At 55.6% G+C, this 21,740-nt stretch overlaps 2 protein-coding genes across 2 annotated transcripts; one reads left to right on the top strand and one right to left on the bottom strand.

Annotated features, from left to right (window-relative positions):
• Positions 1–145: 145 nt before the first annotated feature.
• EARS2 (glutamyl-tRNA synthetase 2, mitochondrial) lies at positions 146–7,901 on the bottom strand. Its single transcript, XM_009907940.2, has 9 exons — positions 7,779–7,901; positions 7,113–7,268; positions 6,329–6,518; positions 5,605–6,077; positions 4,731–4,839; positions 3,716–3,869; positions 2,482–2,612; positions 1,261–1,396; positions 146–413 (listed from the first exon to the last, which is right to left on the bottom strand). Exons 1-9 carry the CDS (start codon positions 7,864–7,866, stop codon positions 330–332), a joined length of 1,521 nt encoding a protein of 506 aa, XP_009906242.2. The 5' UTR covers positions 7,867–7,901; the 3' UTR covers positions 146–329.
• A 240-nt stretch (positions 7,902–8,141) lies between these two features.
• On the top strand, positions 8,142–16,175 carry UBFD1 (ubiquitin family domain containing 1; the record flags this gene model as incomplete). The annotated part of the gene is made up of 7 exons (XM_054180719.1): positions 8,142–8,244; positions 8,435–8,695; positions 8,787–8,995; positions 10,102–10,167; positions 10,341–10,446; positions 12,837–12,919; positions 15,704–16,175. Coding segments are annotated over 7 exons (939 nt in total), but the record flags the coding sequence as incomplete, so codon positions are not given.
• Positions 16,176–21,740: the final 5,565 nt, after the last annotated feature.

Genomic DNA, 21,740 nt, shown 5'->3' with positions numbered 1-21,740 from the left:
CAGCACCACGCTGGTGCCAGGCACAGCGTTCCGCCTGCTGTCCACGTGCTCAGGATTTGAACACTGCTGAAGGTCTCTTCCTCCCAAGCTGGAAAGCAGGCTGCTTGCAGGTGATGAAAGGAGATGGAGGGAGCTCAGGCTGCATTTGGTTCTTCTCCAGGACAAAGCGCTTCTGCTTGGACACACCTGGAAGGCTCACGGTGGCAGCTGCCTGGCCTGAGTCCGGCTTGCCTGATCCGAGAGCCACACGGCGAGATCAAACGCTGCCAGGAGCTGCCTGCACCCTGCCAGGCTGGGGGCTGGCTCTTGGCATCACTCCTGCCCCCAGGTTAGCTGGACAGAGCTCTGTGGATTCTCACACTCACTTCCTTGGGTCCCAGGGTCACCATCATCTCTGCCACGCTGGGGCCGTGCTGAAAGCACACAAGAAGTCAGTGCCCAAACAGGAACTTTGCAGCACGTGTTCAGCACCGGGGGCCAGCTGCCAGGGCTGGGGCAGGGAGCTCACAGCAGGGGGCTGGGGCTTCCCCTCCTGCAGCCAAGTGCTGAGAGCGCTCACACTTAGTCAGGAGGGTTGATGCCTGAGCTTAAGTTAGGATCAGGCTTTGAAGAACCTTTGGAAAAAGCAGCCTGCACAAAAAATCCTGGGCTGGCCCCAAAGCCACAACCTCACCAACACTCCCCACAGCTGGTCCAGAGGATTTGCCCCAAAGCCACAACCTCACCAACACTCCCCCCAGCTGGTCCAGAGGATTTGCCCCAAAGCCACAACCTCACCAACACTCCCCCCAGCTGGTCCAGAGGATTTGCCCCAAAGCCACCACCCTCACCAACACTCCCCACAGCTGGTCCAGAGGATTTGCCCCAAAGCCACCACCCTCACCAACACTCCCCCCAGCTGGTCCAGAGGATTTGCCCCAAAGCCACAACCTCACCAACACTCCCCCCAGCTGGTCCAGAGGATTTGCCCCAAAGCCACCACCCTCACCAACACTCCCCACAGCTGGTCCAGAGGATTTGCCCCAAAGCCACAACCTCACCAACACTCCCCCCAGCTGGTCCAGAGGATTGGCTCACTCTTGTGACCAGCAGATTTGTGCTTTGACAGCTTCTGCCCTTCAGGCACAGCTCTTTCCTCCACACTCACTTCAGCAGCCCCTGATGGCAGGCCTCATGAGGTGCCCCATCCCCAGTATCTTGCTACCAGACACAAAGCTGCTGTGAAAAGGGGGTCCCAGGCTCTCCAGGTTTATGATTTACCTGCTGCCCACTGAGAGCCAGGCGAAGGAGCTGCATCATGCTGCTGTACTTGGTCTCTTTGGTTTGCTTCTGGAGGTTTCTCAGGTCTTTGTTCAACTCCTCCACAGTCAAAGCCACTGCCTGACTTGCCATGAGCCTTGAGGAGAGAAGATGTCCTTACACAGAACCCAAGGTACCTCCCCAGAAATGCTGACACCTTCCACAGCTGCACTCACTCTGCTCTTGCCCCCAGCCTGGTTGTGCAACACCTTCTGGCAGCAGCAATTCAAGGCAAACCTTCCTGCCTTTCACTCTGCCCTGTGCCAGGGCACTGCCAGCTCCCTCTGCTCACTGTGGCCTTGGTTGGGTTCCCTGGGACCCTCCTCCAAGGCTGGCAGGTGGGTCTGCAGGAGCCATTGCTGATACTGCTCAGCTGGAGGTACAGCTCCAGACAGGGAACGCCTGCCCGGGATCCCTGCCGACGGGGAATGCTCTGGCACTGACACAATCACCACTGGGACAAATGGCTTGGGCAGCCAGCTCTATAGGGAGCTGGACAGAACAGCTCCATCTGCAGACAATGCCACCCTCATTACTCCCCAGACTGGTTTTCTGGGCTCACTTTACTCCAGATGTGAGAATTGGACTGGAAAGGCATCTGACACACCACCCTGCCCAGCTGCAAGGCGTGGAGAAGGCCACAGGGCAGCAGTGAAGCGTGTTGGCAACCCACCCCCTCCTCCAAGCCCTCTGTGCCAGGACTGTGTCATCCTAGCAGGGCTTCACTTCAGTTTGATGTGACAGGAAGTCAGGTGGCACAGGAAACCCCTGCTAACACCATGGCTTCATCAGTGTCATGCTGGCACACGGCCTCTGGTGCTCTACAAAACCCAGACCTGATCCTTCCTGCTTGAGAGCACTGATGGGAGCTTTCCCACTGGCAAACTGCCTTGCATCTAAACCCACTGAACTTCTGACCAGTTATTAACTGGAGCACATCCCAAACTAGAGCAGATTAAACAAGAACTGTGAGCATGTCCAACATCCAGAGGTGGGAGATCCCCATCCTTATCCCCATTCCAGCTCACATTGTCTGAGGCTCTCAGCAACCTGATGTCCCTGCTGACTGCAGGGGAGTTGGACTGGATGAGCTTTAAAGGTGCCTTCAACCCAGGCCAGTCTGGGATTCTGTGGCCAGCAGAGCAGCCCAGAGCAGGCAGGCAGCTGGGAGCAGGCACTTACCTCAGGACCAGCTTCCCTATTTCCTCTGCTTCTGCAGAAATAGTTTGTAGCTGCTCTTGAGACACCGAGGGCCTGACCCAGAGGTAAGAATAATCACAGGCCACCAGGTTCTTCAGGAGACTTATGTGACCCTGGAGAAAGAAAGCAAAGTGCCAGGGCTGTGGGGAAGCCAACTGATTGCTGGGACTTCAGAGACAGCTCAGAAGGTCCAAGCCCCCTGTGCTGCAGGAGGAAACACAAAGAGCTGACATTTAGGAGCTGAATCTTCCACCCTGCTGTGAGCAGGGGCACAAAGCAGCCCAGAGGGACTGCACCCCTGCTGCAGCCCATGTGTGGGCTGACTCAGAGCTGGCTGAGGGAAGTGGCTCACCACCCTCATCTGCCACCCTGCACAGGCAGTGAGAAGTCACATGAGCCACAATCCTGCTGCTGCAGCGAAGCCCTCACGCTGGAGCAGCCCCCACAAAGGTTTTATTCCCCCAGGTACTGGAGCAGCATCCCAGGGTCTGACTAGGAAACAGCTGGGCTCACCCTTCTCCTGGCACTGGGAAGAGCCACCGTATCTTCTGTCCCTCTTACAGCCCCACTCTGCCATTTAAGCCAGCCCAAGGCCCTCGGTGCACAAACCCTACCACGTGAACCACCCAGAGCTTCATCCAGCTCAGCAGAGAGGTTGGGTTGCCTCTAAAGCAGAGCAGCAGCAGGGCAGAAACAGCTTCTGCTGCCCACTCAGCAAAATCTAAAGGTGAGCAGTCTCCTGGCAGGAGGGCCCTGGCTGCTGAACCTTCCCACCACAAGCCAGCTGGGCTCCAGAAGTGCAGCTGGAGATTGCCACAAGTCACCTACACAAAACCCCAGCTGACCTGCCCCAGTACTGCTCTGAGGAACCAGAGAGGTCTTCCAAGACATCCTACAATGCCAGGATTCACTTCCATGGCAGGGACACACCCTCCTTCTGCCAAAGGACTCTGCTGGCTCAGCAAAGCATGGATGAGCTTACAGCTCTGCCAAGGCCACCAGGACATCCACCATGCCCATCCCTACAGGCCAGCCAACTGCACCAGCAGGTCCTGGGGGTCAGCAGGCACATGGCCACTGGAGGTTGGCAGCAACAGCCATGAGCAGGCTGCAGAGCTCAGATCAAAGCAGTGCCCAGGGCCTGGTTCAGGCCTCCCCTCAGAACCCCAAAGCCCAGCTGCCCAGGCTGGTGCCACAGTGTTGCCCCTGCCCATACTTTTCTCAGCAGGAGGACTCGCTCCATGTAGTCCTTCTGCAGAACCTCTTGCTCCACCTGCTGATCCCCATAGGCCTGCTCCACCAGCAGCTGCAGCTCTCTGACCAGCTTCTGCCTCAGCTCCTCATTCTCGATGTGCCGGCTGAGGTGGATCCTGCAACACAGAAAGAGAACTGCTTTGGGGCTGCCTCGGGTTGGACTGGAGCTAGCAGCCCAGCCCCACAGCACTTACCAAGGAAGGCTGTGAAACTGGCAAAAGCAGCACTAAAGCCCAGAGGTTCCACCACAGAGACCTTAGCACCGCAGTGAGCAGGAGCTGTGGTAACCCTCAGCAGCCCCACATCCCACAGCACAGGAGTGCAGGGGCAGAAGAACCTTCTGGCAGCCTGACCTCTCCTCAAATGTTACTTTAAATCTGGCATCCTCCCAGCTCCATGCACCATCTTCAGAAGAGGAGGCTCAGGGCAGACCTTCTTGCTCTCTACAACTACCTGAAGGGAGGTTGTAGCCAGGTGGGGGTTGGTCTCTTCTCCCAGGCACCAGAACAAGAGGACACAGTCTCAAGCTGCACCAGGGGAGGTTTAGGCTGGAGGTTAGGAAGAAGTTCTTCATAGAAAGAGAGCTTGGCCATGGGAATGGACTGCCCAGGGAGGTGGTGGAGTCCCCATCACTGGAGGTGTTTAGGAAGAGGCTTGATGGGGTGCTTGTACCATGGTGTAGTTGATTAGATGGTGTTGGGTGATAGGTTGGACTCAATGATCTCAAAGGTCTCTTCCAACCTGGTTAATTCTATTCTATTCTATTCCCAGGTTTTTACAGTGCTCCCAGCACCTCTGCCCTAGCAGAGGACAGGGGAGGAGGCAGGAATGCTGTAAGGAGAATCTTGTGGCACAGCAAAATGCTGCACTGGGGCCACGCTTGATCCAAAAATTCTCCATACAAAGCCAGGTGCTAGGAGTGGATCCTCACTACCCTGTTGGTTGTCACAGTTCAACATCACCACTGCCTCTGGTACCTGTTGAACTCTGGGAGGGCTTCAAGGTCCAGCAGGGCAGAGTGGGTTGTGATTCTGCCAACGTCAAACTGCGAGATCAGCTCCTCCAGAGTCCTCCCCATCCGTTTCTCTGCAAAACAACCCATCAAGGGACTCAACCCCAGGGGCAGGGCTGAGAAGCAGCACAGCAAAGGAAGAGGTGACACAGGACAGCCACTTTTTGCAGTGCTAGCAGGGATGTACCCCAGCAAACAGGAGGGAACTTGCAACAGGCACACACCGGAGGCAGCCCTCTCCCTAAGCTCCCTTGCTGATTACTGGTGAGCAACTGACCACTGGGATGCTCTGCTTGACTCTCCAGGGGGACACCCCCTGCATCAGTCAGCCAAAAAGACAAAAGACACTCAGCCAGGAAGCTCCACCACCCCAGAGAGGTCTCATTCCCAAGCAGAGTGCCCAAAACACAAGTTACTTTGTGATCTGTGCAGAGCAAGAGGAACAAAGAGAGTCACTGAATCAACATCTCATGGTCTTTCAGGTTAAACAAGAAGTGTGAGCCACGGAGGACACACACACAGTTATTAAGCATAAAAGCCAAGTTTTCCCAAGAGTTCACAGAGTTGCTCCACCTTGAGATGAGTGTTGTCCTGGCTGGGAACCCAACAAGCATCAGACTCAATCTAAATGGCTGCCCAAAGGCAGAAAGTTTCTCACTGTCCCACCACCCCGCCCAGGCTTTCACAGGAGCTCTGCAGAAGCCCTGGTGGCATTTCAGTGACAGACTGGCCACCTGACAGCCCTTTCCTGACCCCTTCAAGCACTGGCAGAGCTCTTGGCCACCAAAACCCAAGCCCTCGCCACGGCCAGCAGCAAGAAGCGTCCCCGAGCCTGTCACCTGTGAACCCAGAGCCACAGTTGGTGACGATGTCCAGGAGGGCCTCTGGCAGGTAGCCATCCCGAGCAAAGCTCTCCAGAAAGATGTCCCCCTGCCTCTTGGACAGCTTGGTGCCGTCTTTGTTCAGCAGCAGCGGGAGGTGACCGAACTGGGGGGGATCCCAGCCAAAGGCCTTGTAGAGAAGCAGGTGCTTGGCCGTGGAGGTCAGCCACTCGGCCCCACGCAGGACGTGGCTGACGCCCATGTGATGATCGTCCACCACGTTTGCCAGGTGGTAAGTGGGGAAGCCATCCCCCTTGAGAATCACCGGGTCCCCCTCCACCTCTGCCACTTCGTGCTTGTTCCAGCCATAGACCAGGTCCTGGAAGGGTTCCACCCCCTGCTCCAGCCGGAAGCGGACGACCCAGGCCAGGCCCTGCGACAGCTTCTCAGCCACCTCCGTGGGCGTCAGGTGCCGGCAGCGGTTGTCATACCTGCGAGGAAGGAGAACAAAGGGCTCAGCTCAGCACAGCACAGCCCCAGGAGCCACAACTGCATCCCCCAAACTCGAAATCCATCCCTAAATTTTAAGCTGTAACCTGCCCACTATATGTGCCCAGCCAAACCACCACCTCCTCTCCAGAGGTCGCTACCCCACTGAGGCGCTCTCTGTGGGTGAGATCACAGCCCTGCTGCTGTGCAGGTTTGCAGCACAGGGCTTCACTCCAGGGGCAGGGAATCCTACCGTGGGCTCTGCTGCCTGCGCAGAGCCTCCTTCCTGAGCAGCTCCAGGCGCTGCGGGGTGCAGAAGCAGCGGTAGGCGGCTCCGCTCTCCAGCAGCTTGCCGCTGGCCCTCTGGTACAGCTCCAGGCGCTGCGACTGCTGGTAGGGTCCAAAGGCACCACCACGGCGAGGGCTCTCGTCAGGGGGAATGCCTGAAACATCACCACAGCGGGGCCTCAAAACCCCACACAAAGGCAGAGTGAAGCCCACCATGGCAGCACGGTGAATGAGCATGGCCCTCACTCCAAGAGGGACATTGAGGGGTTGAAGCAGGTCCAGGGAAGGGCAACAAAGCTGCTGAAGGGCTGGTGAGGAGCAGCTGAGGGAACCACACCTCTCTCACACATGACCTTTGTTACAGCTGCACATTGGGGCCCTTTCCACAAATGTGGACCTTATTCCACTTTCTCCCAAGGAAACCAAGCCCAGACAGTTATTTCTACTATAAACCACACTTCCAGAAGGACTTTTCCCTGGAGGTGTTCAAGAGGAGATTGGACGTGGCACTTGGTGCCATGGTCTAGTCATGAGGTTTGTGGTGACAGGTTGGACTCGATGATCCTCAAGGTCTCTTCCAACCTTAGTGATACTGTGATACTTTCTTAATGCCTAGCAGTGGAAGTAATGTTTCAACTAATTAATCATCTGAAACACTGGCCTACAAAGTACTCCCCTTTAAGTACTGCTAATCACCAAAGAGAAGAGAATCTTTCAGTAGGTGAAAAATGAAAGCTGCCTGTAAATACCTGCCCAGTCCAGCATATCTTCTATTCCTTCTGCAGCTCCAGGCACCACCCGGTTCTGGTCTGTATCCTCCACCCTCAAAATAAAGGTCCCTTGGTGTTTTTTGGCAAAAATGTAATTGTACAAAGCAGTCCGAAGGCCACCCAAGTGCAGGAACCCTGTTATCATGGGGAAGGCAGAGGAGGTGACGCTAAGTATGGCTCACTAATGAGGTATTTAGACATGAGCTGGAGGGGCAGCGCTACCTGTAAGGGAAACTAGTGACAAAAGCTAACCTGGGGGAGGAGCAGAGCTGCACAGACACCGTTTGCCTTTGTGCACCTTGCTATGGAACTGAGTTACCGGTAACGGCTTCCAGGGATGTGCTCCCTGAGGTAATCTGGAAGCATAATCACGGATCACAGACTGGTTTGGGTGGGAAGAGACCTTTATATAAAGCTCACCGAGTCTAGCTCCCCTGCAGTCGGCTGCTCAGAGCCGCACACAGCCTGACCTGCAATGGTTCTAAGGATGGGGCAGCTCCCACCTCTCCGGGCAACCTGGGCCAGACTCTCACCACCCTCAGTATCCAACACCTGTCCCTTCTCTCCAGGCTGAATCCCCCTCACTGAGTTCAAACCATCACCCCGTGTCCGCCCAAAACAGGCCCTGCGAGGCCCCGGGGTTACCTGTGGGGCTGGGCCCGAAGCGCACCCGCGGCCCCCTCTGGCCCCGCTGCGGCGCCAGGCCCTGCAGCGCCCGCAGGGCTCGCGCCATCCCGCCGCGCCGCCCGCGTGCTTCCGCCCGGCCGCGCTCAGCCAATCCACGGGCCCGCAGCGGCCGAGGGCGGAGCGTCCCTTAAAGGAGTCGCTTCCCGCCGAGCAGCACCGGCAGCGCGGGGGGCACCGCCACCGCCACCGCGGGGTCTGGGCGCTCGGTGAGAGCTCGGAGGAGGGCCGGGACATCCCTACCCCACCCCTGCCCACCTCCGCGGGGGTCCGGGGGCGCGGCCTGCGGTGCCCACTCCGCCCACCGGGCTAGACGAGGCCGGGCTACGGGAGCCCGTGCGGTCCACTCGGCAGCGGCGGGCGTTTCCCGGCGTGCCCCGCGGCGGATTGTACACAATCATCATGGCCGCCGCCGCCGCCTCTGATGGTAGGAGCCAGCGGTGCCGGCGGCGGGGCGACGCGAAGCGGCGGGCGGCGGGGCGGGGCGGGAAGGCGGGCCGGCGGCGGGCGGGGAGCCAGCCCCGGGCGGTCTGCGGGCGGCGCTGAGGGGCGGGAGCGGTGGGGAGGGCCGGGACAGCCTCCCGCCGGCCGGGCTCTTCCTGTCCGCTCGTGTCCAGGTGCCGAGGAGCCGGGCATGGAGGCGGAGGAGTTGCCGCTGGGCTGTGGCGGACAGGGCGGCTCGCCGGCGGCGGGGAGGTCTCCGGAGGGCGAGGAGCGTCAAGATCCTCCGCCGGCGTCTGTCAGTAACGGCGGCGAGGCGGAGAGCGGCAAGGAGCTGGTGGAGCTAAAGGTTATCTGGAACAAGAACAAGTACGACGTGAAGTTCTGCCTGGACAGCACGGGGGCCGAGCTGAAGCAGAAGATCCACTCGCTCACAGGTCTGTGGGGCTGCCGCCGCCGCCTCTCCTGCCCCGGCCCGTGCCTCCCGCCGCGCTCGGGCGGCTCCTAATCGGTGTTCTTGCCCCTTAGGCCTCCCGCCTGCCATGCAGAAAGTCATGTTCAAGGGACTGCTACCCGAGGAGAAAACCTTGCGGGAAATCAAAATAACGAACGGAGCGAAAATAATGGTGGTGGGCTCCACGATCAACGACGTGCTGGCAGTAAATACCCCCAAAGAAGCTGCTCAGCAGGAGGTCAAAGCTGAGGAGAATAAAAAGGAGCCGCTTTGCAGACAAAAGGTTTTTGGCATCTCAGTAACTGGAGGGCGTGCGTGGTTCTCTCTCCGCGGCCCCATTTGGGTCCTGCTCCTCCTGGGAGCGGGCTGGGGGGCTTTTGTTACAGCTAAGTGAGGGCAGATGGGCTCTGTGAGAGGAGTTCTAGCAGCAGCAGAGCTGTAGCCTAGTGGAGGCTGAGGGTTTGCAGGACACTGCTCGTGCTGGTGCCAGGCACAGCCTAGCATTGCAGACCAGAAATGGTCAATGTTTCTTGGGTGCTAGCTCAAACACAATCTGAATTAGTTGTATCTAAACTAAACTGATTTTTGATGGCATGGAAGAATTTGATTTCCAAAACCTGCCTTTGAAATGAGCATCGAGAGAGATGTTCCTGAGTGCTCCTCTCATATCCTCAAGGGCTGCCTCCACACAGGGAGGGAGGTGCAGTGCAGTCAGCCTTGCCTTGGTGGCCGTGATGCAGTGTTGAGGGGGAGGTATAGGATTTTCAGCTCAAGGTATTGCTAGCCCTGTACCTTCCCCCAAATAAGCTTGGGTAAAACTGAAATAGTGCAGCACCAATGCTCAGCCTTTATGAAACGTGCTTTGGCTTTTCTGTAGTTGGTCACAGCTCCTATTCACTGTCAGTTCTCTTTGGTGGAAGGGGCTCAGCGAGTTCCAGGCTGTGGGTTTGGTCTTCTGAGTTCCTGCTGCTCTGGTCTGTGCTGCTCTGTAGCAGGATACTGCACTGTCAGAGGTGGAGGGATTCTGTCCTTCACTGCTGGAGCACTTGACTGTTAAAACTGCCTTGCCAAATGCCAGCTCTGTGGTTCAGTGTGGACAATGTTGAAGTGGGACCTGGGCTTCTTTCTTTTTCCTGTAGATCTGTTTATGTGTGTTCCAGGAGAGGTGTTTCCCTTTGCATTCCCTCAGGAGGTTTATTCAGTTCTGTGCTTTAAAGGCTGTCATAGGCTCTCCTCGGTTAGCTTTGCAATGTCTCTGTTTCCTGTGTGATAAATAACTGAATAATCCTCAGCTGGTGCTGTCAGGATGTGGTGAAGGGGCAGCTGGAAGCAGACTGAAAAAGCTCTGTTGTGTTTCTGTAATGTCCAGTTTCTGTTCTTCTGTTGTAGCAACACAGGAAAGTGTTGGATAAAGGAAAACCTGATGATGTGATGCCTTCTGTGAAAGGGGTTCAGGTAAGGGAATCAGTACCCCAAGGCGCTGTCAGAACCAGGAGAGAGAGGCTGTTTGGTGCTTTGAGACCTTGCTTTGCTAGTTCAGCCATCAGGTGGAAAGAGGAATCCTCCCTGGGCTTGCAGAGCTCAGGGGATGTGGCTTTCCCCTGCCTTACTGTGTTGCCTCTTTGCAGGAGCGGCTGCCGACTGTGCCCTTGTCGGGCATGTACAACAAGTCAGGGGGCAAAGTGAGGTTGACCTTTAAACTTGAGCAAGACCAGCTGTGGATTGGCACAAAAGGTGAGCACCTCTCCAGGTCTGAGATGAGTAATTCCTAACTGGGCTGTAAGGGAATTGTGTGGCCTGGAAATGGCTTCTGGTGTGACTGAATTGTGTCTGAGGGATGACGTTGGTGTCGCAATACTTCAAAACCTTTAAGTTTCACTTCCTCTTCTCAACTGCTGCTCTCCCAGGTCATGGCATATTACTTGATAGTTTGCTTCTGTTCTTGAAAAGCCTGAGCTCAGTTGTGCCAGTAGCTAAACTGCCAGTCTACTGTTCACAGCTCCAACTGGAAAGGATGATAGTTAGCATTGCCAGCGTATCTGAAAAGCACTTGAAATGTTGGTGTGATGCCAGCATCAGACAGAGACTTGGTGACTTGGCTGAGACTCAACAGGGAGTATTTGGGCCAGGAGGAGAAGGAGCAGTGCTGGCATCTCTGCCTTATCTGGCTTTCCAAACAAAACTATTTGTGTGCCTTGTTTCCTTGGGGTGCAGCTGCAGAAGCTCTGGCATCTGCTCTGTGCAGAGGAAGCAGTTTATGGCGCAGAGAGCGGTCAGGAGGAGCTGAAAGTGCTGTGCTGATAACTTGCAGTGCTGAAGGACATCTCCATAGCCCCTTGGCCCCAAGGGAAACTGTGCTGCTGTGGTGTGACCAGGGTGGGGAATATTCTGCTGGTGAGCAAGAGGAGTCACAGCCCAGTAAAGTAACCTAACTGGATGGTGATGCTCACTTTGGAGGGCACCTTCAGCTGCTGCATTCTTGCCAAAGTAAGCAGAAACCTCAGAGGTTTTTGCCCTTCACTTTGTAGGACAGACTTGAGTGGAGGTCTTTCTGGTTTGTAAAGCTCTTTCAGTACCAGCTGCACAGATGGGTTGGTTTTTTTCCCTTGGCTAAGTGATGGAGCAAGGCTCTGGGGGCTTTCCCTCTGTAGGCTGGGCAGGCAGATCTTTTTGTCTCTGGTAGTGTGCTCTGAATGCATGCTGTGTGTTCAGGTGCTTAATCCTCTTCCTTCAGCAACCAGAGCAGTTTCAGGTTTGGTGTTTCTGCAGCGTTCTGGATGAGTGTTTCTTGAGCTGTGAAATCTGATCCTTCTTGTGCTCACCTGCCTGTCCTGTAACCTGTTTCCCTGCCTCCCCAAAGCAGCAGCAGCTTGCTTCCTCTGAGGGATGGATGTAATTGCTGGCTGTTGTGGGGAAAAACTCCTTCCTGCTCTGAGGAATCCTTGGCAGGTGCCAGCACACAAGGGCTGGGTTAAACCAGCTGGCTGCTGATCTAGTTTTCACTTGCTGGCCCTGGAAAGGTGGAACAGATTCTTTCACCACAGCCTCCTGTGCTTCTCAGTCACTCTGTACAGTGGGACTAGCTACAGGCAGATGTTTCTCAGCTGCTCTGTGTCACTTTCATGGAGCCATGGGTGTCTGTCTTCTGAGACACTCGTGAAGAGCAAAGGAGGGCAAAGGCAGATTTGTCACGGTGAATCAGTGTTGCCAGGTGTGAGCAGCTGGGAGTCAGCAGTGTTACAGCAGAGGGAGAGAATCTTTGTCATTACCATCACTAAGCTGGTCTCCCTCTGTGCCTTCTCCAGTCAGGTGCTGCTTCTGTTGAGCACACAGATGTCTGAGGAGCTCGTGGTTCCACTTCTCCTTTGTGCAGTGTTTGTGCTTTCTCTGTCTTGCCTCCAAGAAGATAATTTTAAGCTGGCACTGAAAGCTAGAGCTGGAAGGAAGGAATTGGAGTTAAGTCTTCAGAAAGCAGTGAGGGTAGAAGAGAGAGAAAAGTTCTGCCATGAACCATAACCTCTGTCATCCCTATGGTCCCCCCTGGCTGGCATTGCTCTCTTGTGCCATTCTCACCTCTTACCTCATTTTCTCTTTTTCTTTCTGTATTTATTCATTAAAAGCTCCTGCCCTGGGCTTTTATAGCATCTAGCTGCCTCAGGGTACAAGCAGGGCTGGCCTTTTAGAGGGGTAGTTAGCCTGTCTTCAGTCAGCCTTGTTTCTGTGGAGCTTGGTGTAACCAAGGGTTAGCCAGGCTTCAATATTCTCCCCCCTGCAGCAGCTCTGAGTAATCCTGCTGGGCTGAGCATTGTTCCTGGGGGGAAAACAGAAAGTAAAGCCAGGGTTTGCCCATCACTGACTTCAGGCCCTAATCAGGTGCCCTGAAGGACTTGATGTGATGCTGAGGAGCTGTGTGGTCCAGCTCTGGATTGCTTTAAATTCCCGATGTGCCTGCTGGGGGGGTGGTGAGGTGGAAGCTGAGCTTCTCAGCAGTAGGTATCCACAGCTCACCCAGGGAGGAGACTGCTGGCCTGGGAAGCTTTTGCAAATGAGAGAGGTGGCATTTGAACTGGATGTGAAGCACAGCTTGGTGTGTCAGAACTAACAGCTGATCCATTTGTATGTAGAGAGAACAGAGAAGTTACCCATGGGGTCCATCAAAAACGTGGTGAGTGAACCGATCGAAGGCCACGAGGACTATCACATGATGGTGAGTAGCAGCTCCCCTTTGCTGCACCCAGTCTGATCAGAGGGAGGCTCTCCAACTGGGGCAGCCTCTCTGGGGGGTGATGGGGCTGTGGAGGTGCAGTGTGAGTGTTTTGGGTGGCACCCTGAGGAAATCTGGGCTGGCTTCACGCAGGCACTGAGCGCTTCGGGTGGTATGTCATAGCTCCTGACCTGGGACCCTGGTCTGGCTCATGACTCTTAATGGTCCTGATGTTTCCCTGCACCCAGCTGGATTTCTGCTATGTTTCTATAGCCAACAGGCCCTTGCTGGAGGTTGAGGGGGGAAAAAAAGGGATTTGCTACTGGAGCACTTTTCCCATATGTAATTTTCTGCAAAACTAGGACTGGGCCAAGAAAAGCAGCACCTTAGGAAGAGAGCTGTGCAGGGCAATCCCAAGCACCAGGATAGGCTGGGTAGTGACTGACTTGAGAGTAGCCCTGAAGAAAGGGACTTGGGGGTACTGCTGGATGAGAAGCTCAACATGAGCCAGCAGTGAGTACTTGCAGCCCAGAAAGCCAATCACATCCTGGGCTGCAGCAAGAGCAGTGTGGCCAGCAGGGTCAGGGAGGTGATTCTCCCCCTCTGCTCCACTCTGGTGAGACCCCACCTGGAGCACTGTGTCCAGTTCTGGAGCCCCTAGTACAGGAAGGATCTGGAGGTGCTGGAAAGTGTCCAGAGAAGGGCCACAAGGATGAGCAGAGGGCTGGAGCACCTCTCCTGTGAGGACAGACTGAAGGAGTTGGGGCTGTTCAGTCTGGAGAAGAGAAGGCTCTGAGGAGACCTAAATGTGGTCTTCCAGTATCTGAGGGGGCCTACAAGAAGGCTGGGGAGGGACTTTTTAGAGTGTCAGGGAGTGATAGGACTGGGGAGAATGAAGCAAAAATAGAGATGGGTAGATTCAGATTGGATGCTAGGAAGAAGTTCTTCCCTATGAGGGTGGTGAGAGACTGGCACAGGGTGCCCAGGGAGGTGGTGGAAGCCTCATCCCTGGAGGTTTTGAAGGCCAGGCTGGAGGTGGCTGTGAGCAACCTGCTGTAGTGTGAGGTGTCCCTGGCCATGGCAGGGGGCTTGGAACTGGCTGAGCCTTGAGGTCCCTTCCAACCCTGACAAGTCTATGCTTCTATGATCTGTGGGGCTTTTTGAGGCCTTGCTCTCCAAAGTGAGACTGCAAACTAACTTTCCATGCTGCAGCAAACTCCTTCCATGAGGCTGTTTCTATTGGGGGGAAATGTTACCCCTTCAGACTGGCTGCAGGAGGGCACTTAGCCAGGCTTTGCCCAAACACTTGGTTTGTTTCATCACCCCTGTAAGAAAAAGGCCTCTTCAGAACATGCTACAATAAACTGTTGCCCCAGAGGAAGAAGAGAGGTTGTTGGTGTGCCATGGAGCTCCTCTCTGATATGTGCTGACATGGCAATAGGACATGGTGTCCAAACAGGAATCCTGTGACATTGTCTGGCTGGGAAATGGTTCTTGTCTTACTGAATCCCTCTCTGGTTCCTCAGCTCTGTGCATTCTGCTTGTTTGTGCATCCCCACAGCATGGACAGCAGTGGGAGGGAGGGGATTCTGCCCCTTTGCTGTGCTCTGCTGAGACCCCCCTGCAGTGCTGGGGCCAGCTCTGAAGTCCTCAGCACAGGACACAGGGACCTGTAGGAGCAGGGCCAGCAGAGGCCACAGCAATGCTGGGAGGGCTGGAAACCCTCTGCTGTGAGGCCAAGCCAAGAGAGTTGGGGCTGTTCAGCCTAGAGAAGAGAAGGCTCCAGAAAAGACCTTAGAGCAGCCTTCCAGTACCTGAAGGGGGCTACAGGAGAGCTGGGGAGGGACTTTTGGCAAGGGCTGGGAGTGACAAGATGAGGGGCAATGGATTTCAGCTGGAAGAGGGCAGCTTGAGACTGGAGATCAGGAAGAAATTCTTTCCAGTGAGGGTGGTGAGACACTGGAACAGGTTGCCCAGGGAGGTTGTGGAGGCTCCCTCCCTGGAGGTGTTCAAGGCCAAGCTGGATGTGGCCTTGAGCAACCTGGTCTAGTAGAAGGTGGAATGAAGCTGGGGGTGGGGAGATTCAGGCTGGATGTGAGGAGGAAGTTCTTCACCATGAGTGGTGAAGCCCTGGAATGGGTTGGCCAGGGAGGTGGTTGAGGCCCCATCCCTGGAGGTGTTTAAGCCCAGGTTGGATGAGGCTCTGGCCAGCCTGATCTAGTGTGAGGTGTCCCTGCCCATGGCAGGGGGGTTGGAACTAGCTGATCCTTGTGGTCCCTTCCAGCCCTGACTGGATTCTATGGCCCTATGAAGGCGTCCCTGCCTGTGGCATGATGCATGATCTTCAAGCTCCCTTCCAACCCAACCCATTCTCTGCATCTCTGATGTCTTTACAGACCCTGAGTTGTGCTGCACGCTGTCTTGCAGGATAAATTCCTCACATTGCTGAAGCTGGCCAGGAGCTTCCATTGCTGCTCTGTGAAAAGGCAGAGCTCACCCTCTGCACTTCTGCTTTGTAGCTCTTCTCTGAGGAAGGCTTTCTAACCTCCTCCCAGATAGAATAGGATGGAATAGAGTGGAATAGACCAGGTTGGGAGAGACCTTCAAGATCATCGTGTCCAACCCATCAGCCAACCCAACCCTCCTAAACAACTAACCCGTGGCACCAGATACGCCATGGCGAGCTCCAGGCCTGGGAAGGAGGAGGCAGGGACCACAGCCTGGTGAGGTTTGTGGTGCAGGAGCTGTTCTGCATCCCCTTGGTGAATGTCACCTTTGTCTTTGCAGGCATTTCAGCTGGGCCCAACAGAAGCCTCTTACTACTGGGTCTATTGGGTGCCCACTCAGTACGTGGATGCAATCAAGGACACGGTGCTGGGCAAGTGGCAGTACTTTTGAAAGCACGCTCACCTCTGGCACAGGAGCATGGCACAAAAGCTAAGGACACTGCTGGGAGAGGCCTCCAACGTCCCTGGATGTGGCAGTCCTGGAACTCATTCCTAACCCATGCTGCAGGAGGCGCTGAGGGGGAGCCAGAGGTGATGTTCTTTCACCCTTAGTTTACTTTTAACTTAAAGAGAGAAAATTTCACCATCCCCTTTTTTCTGCAGTCAGCTTCAACCCTATTTAAAAGCAAATGGATGGAAATCAATAAACCTTCATTCACAAAGTACCCTGTGTGATACATCTGCTGAGAGCTGATCTTCCAAGGTTAGTTGTGAAGAGAAGAACGTTGCAATGTGTTCCCGGAGGATTCTTTGGGTTGGGGTTGGGTGGGGTTGGGGCTGGGGTTTCTTTTTTTTCCACATGCTCTGAACAAAACCTGGATATGTTCCCAACCTTTCAGTTCCAAGCACCAGGCTTGCTCAGTGACTGAGAATTTCACAGGCAGTTGCTGGGGTTGGGGTTTTCTTTTTTGGTCTTAACAATAAACTCCAAACGGTATGCAAACTGGATGCTCAGTGAAGCCATATCCTGCTGGCCCTTTGCTTGCAGCTTCCACTCTTTGAGGGCAAAATTGGTCTCCTTGTCTGTCTGGGGTGCTTTTTTTTAAACCCAAAGATGCCCTGCTTTGGGTTTTTGTTGGTTTGTTTGGTGGTTGGTTTTTCTTTGCTTCACCTCTTGAGTCCATATCAGGAGCTCTGGGCTGTACCTGGGGCTCAGGGTGCACCCCATGCTCTGGGTGCACCCCCTGCTCTGGGCTGTACCTGGGGCTCTGGGCTATACCTGGGGCTCAGGGTGCACCCCAAGCTCTAGGTGCACCCTCTGCTCTGGGCTGTACCTGGGGCTCTGGGTGCACCCCAAGCTCTAGGTGCACCCTCTGCTCTGGGCTGTACCTGGGGCTCTGGGCTATACCTGGGGCTCAGGGTGCACCCCATGCTCTGGGTACACCCCCTGCTCTGGGCTGTACCTGGGGCTCAGGGTGCACCCCATGCTCTGGGTGCACCCCCTGCTCTGGGCTGTACCTGGGGCTCTGGGTGCACCCCCTGCTCTGGGCTGTACCTGGGGCTCTGGGTGCACCCCCTGCTCTGGGCTGTACCTGGGGCTCTGGGTGCACCCCCTGCTCTTGGGCTGTACTGGCTGCAGCACTTCTGGAGCAGGTGAACACCACTGTGGGTGGGTTTTATCTGCAGTGCCCCAGTGCTGCTTGCTCTCTCCTTTCATGCCCTGCTGGTGGTTCCCCTCCTGCCTGCCCTAACCCTGCTCCTGCTCTGCCTCCTGCCCCAAGGTGCTATATCTTAGGAGCATTTTCCTGCTTATGCCTGTTGCAGTCCAGGGGGTTGTGCAGCTGTGGTGACACCAATCCTGTCTGGCTGATAAAGAGCTCTGGTGTATGCTGTGTAATGCTGTGTGGTGGGAGCAGATCTCCAGGGAGAGCCTCCTTCTCTCTCTGGGGCAGGGAGGAGATGCTCAGATGCTGCTCTGGATCCTAAATACCTGCAGCAGTCCTTTGTGACCTGGATTTGAACATGGAGAGTGATCATATTTAGTGAATCTTACCCAGTTTAGAGTCTCCCTCCAGCAGCTGATCTGCAACTGAAGTCACCTTTCAGCTTTTCTCCAGGCTAAGGCTGCAGGAGGTCCTTGCACTGTCCTGTCTGGAGTGACACTCTGGGCCTCGGCTCTCCCTGTGTCGCCCCAGCCACTCCTGCCATTTACCTCAGGTTTTCTGAAAGGGCCTTTCAGTGCTGGAGGGGTGCACAGCCCTGACCTGTGGTGCAGGCAGACTGAATCAGTCTGGCTCCTTGTGAACCTTGCCTCCAGCAGAGCTGCTCTCCTGGAAGGCTGGAGGCTTCGTGCTGCTCACGGCCAAGCAGCTTAACGTTCTGGGGAGCCCCTGGAGAGACAGCCCTGTAGGAGCCTTAATGCAGGATGTGTGTATTTCCCACGCTCCTTGAAAGAGCCCAGTTGAATCCCAGCAGGTGCAAACTCCCAAAGGAGCAGCAATTTCACTTGTATTCTGTTTGAGAGACTGGGAGAGGCCTTCCCTTGGGGTGTGTGTACCTGTGGGCTCCTGACAGCAATACGAGCAGCTTCTGCTTTGTGTTTCCAGTTAGAACCTTCATGCAATATGACCTCCAAAGGTGTTTCATACCTTACCTACAAACTAGTGAGGTGCTTGTTGCTCTTGTAGCTCAAGATCTTTGTGTGCAGCCACCAGCAGTCTGTCCTGAACTCAAGGTGCTGAGCCAGGAGCTCTCCCGAAAGGCCCCAGCGAGGCGCAGAGCCAGCGAGTGCAGGCAGCAGAGCTGGTGTGAGTTTGCTGGAGATAAACCCACAAATGGGCTGCAGCTCACACTCCTGGGTGAGGCTGGAATCCCACCTTCAGTGCCTGCTGGAAATGTGCCCTGCAGCATGGAGAAAACCAGTGACACTGGGTTTGTGTCACTCAGGGTCCCCTTTGCACTCGCTGTCTTGTTGCTCCTGTGATTGGCAGCTCTCACGTGCCTGGGCCTGGCCCTGCATCCCCTCACATTGCATTCCCCTTCCCTGGTCTCTCCTTTGCTCCATGAGAGAGCAGAGGTGTCTTAGTGCCAGCTGCTACCCAGGCTACCCTGTGGCTGCTGTGCTGGTGCAGTGATGGGTGAGTACATGCTGAGGCAGGACCTGTGGACACAGAGGGACAGGGACAGGTTTTGCATTCCTCTGCCCCTTGCCCACAGTCAACTCTGTGTCCTGTGCCAGGTGCAGTTGGTCAGCCCAAGGGAAAGCCAACTACAGAACCCCTTGGTTTGCAGAGCAGGAGAAGAACATGCTCTAAACTAACAAAATGTGCTCCTGTCTAGGGGCTTCTTTTCCAGTTGGGTTGGGTTTGAAAGAGGAAATTGTTTCCCTTTTGTGTTCTCTGCAACACTGGAATCAAGGCACAGAAAGTGCTGCTTCCATGAAATGCTCAACTGGTGCTTGTTGGCTTCATCTCCTTGGTGTCTTGGGGCTTCTCCAGCTGAACTTAGCAGCAGGGCTTTCAAGGTCCTTTCTCTGTCAGAGTGAGGTGGAGCTTTATCTTCTGCTCTGTAGTGATGTTTCCAAGGCAATTATTACTGTTAGCTAATGATCATTAATATCTAACCAAACACCACCTCCTTGCCTGGCTGGTTGCCCTTTGCCAGCCTCTCCCTTGGTGCTGGATGGGACTCCCCAATGTCTGTGGTGGTCTGCAGGGCAGATTCAGCCTAACAAAGGGAGCTGTGGAGGAACTGGTGATTGGCCCTCAGGAGGACACCAGCCTTAAGTGCAAATATAACCAGTGGTTGGAGCTGGCTGATGGTTTGGTTTGGGCATCCAAGATGTCCCCTCAGAAGTTTGTGGTAACATCTGGTGATTCTTGTGCGCAAATTCACTTCAGTTCCACTCCAGTGTGAGGGTCTCTGCTGAGGGGAGCTCATCTCCCTGCTGTGTGTGTGTGGGTGAGTCCCTGTGGGCATTCTGGGGGACAATCTCTTATGTAGTTGCATTGAGTGCTTTAGGTTTGTTCATGGGGGTTTGGAACTAGGTGATCCTTGAGGTCCCTTTCCAACCTAAAGCTTCCTATGATTAAAGCACCCAGAAGGCAAATGTGAATTTGCACAGGACAAAGCTGGGGTCTCCCCCCTCACTGCCCTCCTTGGGGAGAGGTCCTGCTGCAGCAGCAAGCTCTCCCTATGCCCTTCCATGGCACTGAGGGTCACAGCTCACCCCTGTGCTGGCCCTTCCCTTCTCCATGCCCAGCACTGTGGGTTCCCTCTCTCCTTGTCCTGAGTTCACTCTTCCTTCCTTTTCTGAGCATCCCAAGCATAACCAGCTGCTGGCTTGGTGTTTCATCAGGAATGCACAGGTGGATCACCAGACCTTGCTTGGGTTTGAGCAGAGCCTGGGTCTGGCATGAAAGTCTTGTGTTACTTGCAAGCTTTTCATAGCAAGGTGAAAGTCAATGAATCATTTGTGTGCCTGGGAGTGGGTGCTGAGAGCTGGGTAACTGCAGTGGGGATGCTCTGATGAGGCAGGAGAAAAAGTGACCAGAACTCAACTAGGTCAGGACCCACTGACACCCAGCAGGCTCCAACCAGCAACACACAGCCAGCCTGCTGAGCACTGCACCTGCTGCAGCTGGTGTCTGCTGCTCCTTCACATGCCAAGGGCCAAAGAGACCCAGTCCCCTCACAGTGACCCTGCCAAGGTGCCATATCATGGTGGTCTGCTCCATGCTTCCCCATCACTATGTCCCTCAACCGTGGGCCATGAGGCTTCTGCTCCAGAGTGAGGGCTGGCCCCAAACTCCTCCTTTTGTTTACTTTTCTTTGTCTGTAACTTGATTCTTTTTTTCCCCAGTGGAACTGTTCCCATTTTGCACTCCAGCCTTTTGCCACTCAGCAGGGTTAGGTTGTTGGCATCTTGTGGTAATCCATGTCCTCCTCACTGGGAGGGGGGCCAGGAGAGCTCTGGCAAGTCTGGTATGAACCACGTGGCATTGGACCTTCTAGCCAGGGCTTAGCTTCCTGTGGCTCATGGAAATCCTCTGTGTGTCCTCTGTCTTCTGAGCCATTCACTCTGGGTTTGTGTTCTGAAGCCTCAGCTCTTGGTGTCCACTGCAGGAGTAAGGCAGGGCCTTGGAGTGGGGTGGGGGGCTAACTCCTCTATTGCCAGGGGAGGGCAGATGATGAATATGTAGTCTTAGATTTGCACTGCTGGGTTGTTTGGGGGTTTCTTTGTGTCACCTGAACTGGTTCTCCTCTTGTTTTGTTCTGTAAGATTAGTCATGAATTAAAGTTTGATAATTAAGTGTTTCTGTGTCGGTGTCTTTCAGCCTGCTGCACAGGGTGAGCTCCCTCCCTCTGGACAGCTGCCAGTGCTGGGGGGGGGTGTTGTTGGGGATGACTGCAGGGAGGTGACGGGAAGGGGAAGCACGTAGGAAACTCTGCTCCTTGCCCCCCTAGACACCATGGGTGCCTCCCTGCCAGGGCAGGGAGGGTGCTGCTGCTGTGCCCCGCTGCGCAGCAAGAGGCTCTGAGTCTCCTCCGGCCCCAGATGAGCTTGCTTTGGGCTGCAGCTGTCCCGGTGGTGCAGAGCATGCCCAGCTCCGAGTCACACGTGGAGGCAACCTGCTGTGATGTCACCGGTTCCACTTGTGTTTGCCAGCCCCAGAGGCAGGTGCGGAGGAGAAGCTGTTCCCCTGGGCTCCAGGAGCCCCGGCTGTGTAACACTTGGCAGACGCTGCTGCTGTTCCGCCGCTGGTGGTGTTCAACTGCTGGCTCCAGGAACTTCCTCACCCCCCCACCTACTGCCCCCAGGAGGTCTGAGCTAGTTCAGTAGTTCTAGCACTGAAATAAAGTCCAAAAATCTCTGCTAAATGGTGTGCAAAAGGACAAGTTCCTGTCCGCTGTGATGCCCGAGTGTGCCCTAACTCGGCACGGGGGGGAGAGGGTGGACCCTGCTGTGACTCCCTTGTGGAGGAGCTCAGTGCCCTGCTCTTCACTGAAGTGAGGCTGAAAGATGGGTTCGAGTGGGTTGGTGCCCAAGGAAGAGCCTCTGCTTCCCCGCGGTGGGGATGGCACACACAGGGACGCTGCCACACGCAGGGGGCGAAGCCACACACAGAGGGGGAGATGCCACGCAGGGGGCGATGCGTCCTGGCGCTCATGCAAGGAGACCGGAGGGCTCCTGGACAGATGCCGGGGGGTCGCAGGGTGCAGCCCGTGTCCGCCCCCCGTGCTGCGCGGGGCCGGGCCAGGCCGGGTACGGGGTGTGGGGGGGGCAGGAACCCGCATCCTGGATCCGCCCCGTCCCCGCTGACTCACGGCCCGGCCCGGCCCGACCCTGCGCGCCGCGGCCCCGGTATGTCCGGGAC

Source organism: Dryobates pubescens, chromosome 4 (assembly GCF_014839835.1).
Source record: "Dryobates pubescens isolate bDryPub1 chromosome 4, bDryPub1.pri, whole genome shotgun sequence".
Taxonomy (NCBI): domain Eukaryota; kingdom Metazoa; phylum Chordata; class Aves; order Piciformes; family Picidae; genus Dryobates; species Dryobates pubescens.
Note: the sequence above shows the minus strand (reverse complement) of the source record. Positions and strands in the feature narration are given on the sequence as shown.

What these genes read in the sequence shown, in the direction of transcription:
- EARS2 (XM_009907940.2), bottom strand. Translation starts at nt 7,866, where the DNA reads ATGGCGCGAGCCCTGCGGGCGCTGCAGGGCCTGGCGCCGCAGCGGGGC. An exon ending in CTGTGGCTCTGGGTTCACAG is followed by an intron (nt 4,840 to 5,604) that starts GTGACAGGCTCG and finishes GTTGTTTTGCAG; the next exon opens with AGAAACGGATGGGGAGGACT. An exon ending in ATAGGGAAGCTGGTCCTGAG is followed by an intron (nt 1,397 to 2,481) that starts GTAAGTGCCTGC and finishes TCTCTCCTCAAG; the next exon opens with GCTCATGGCAAGTCAGGCAG.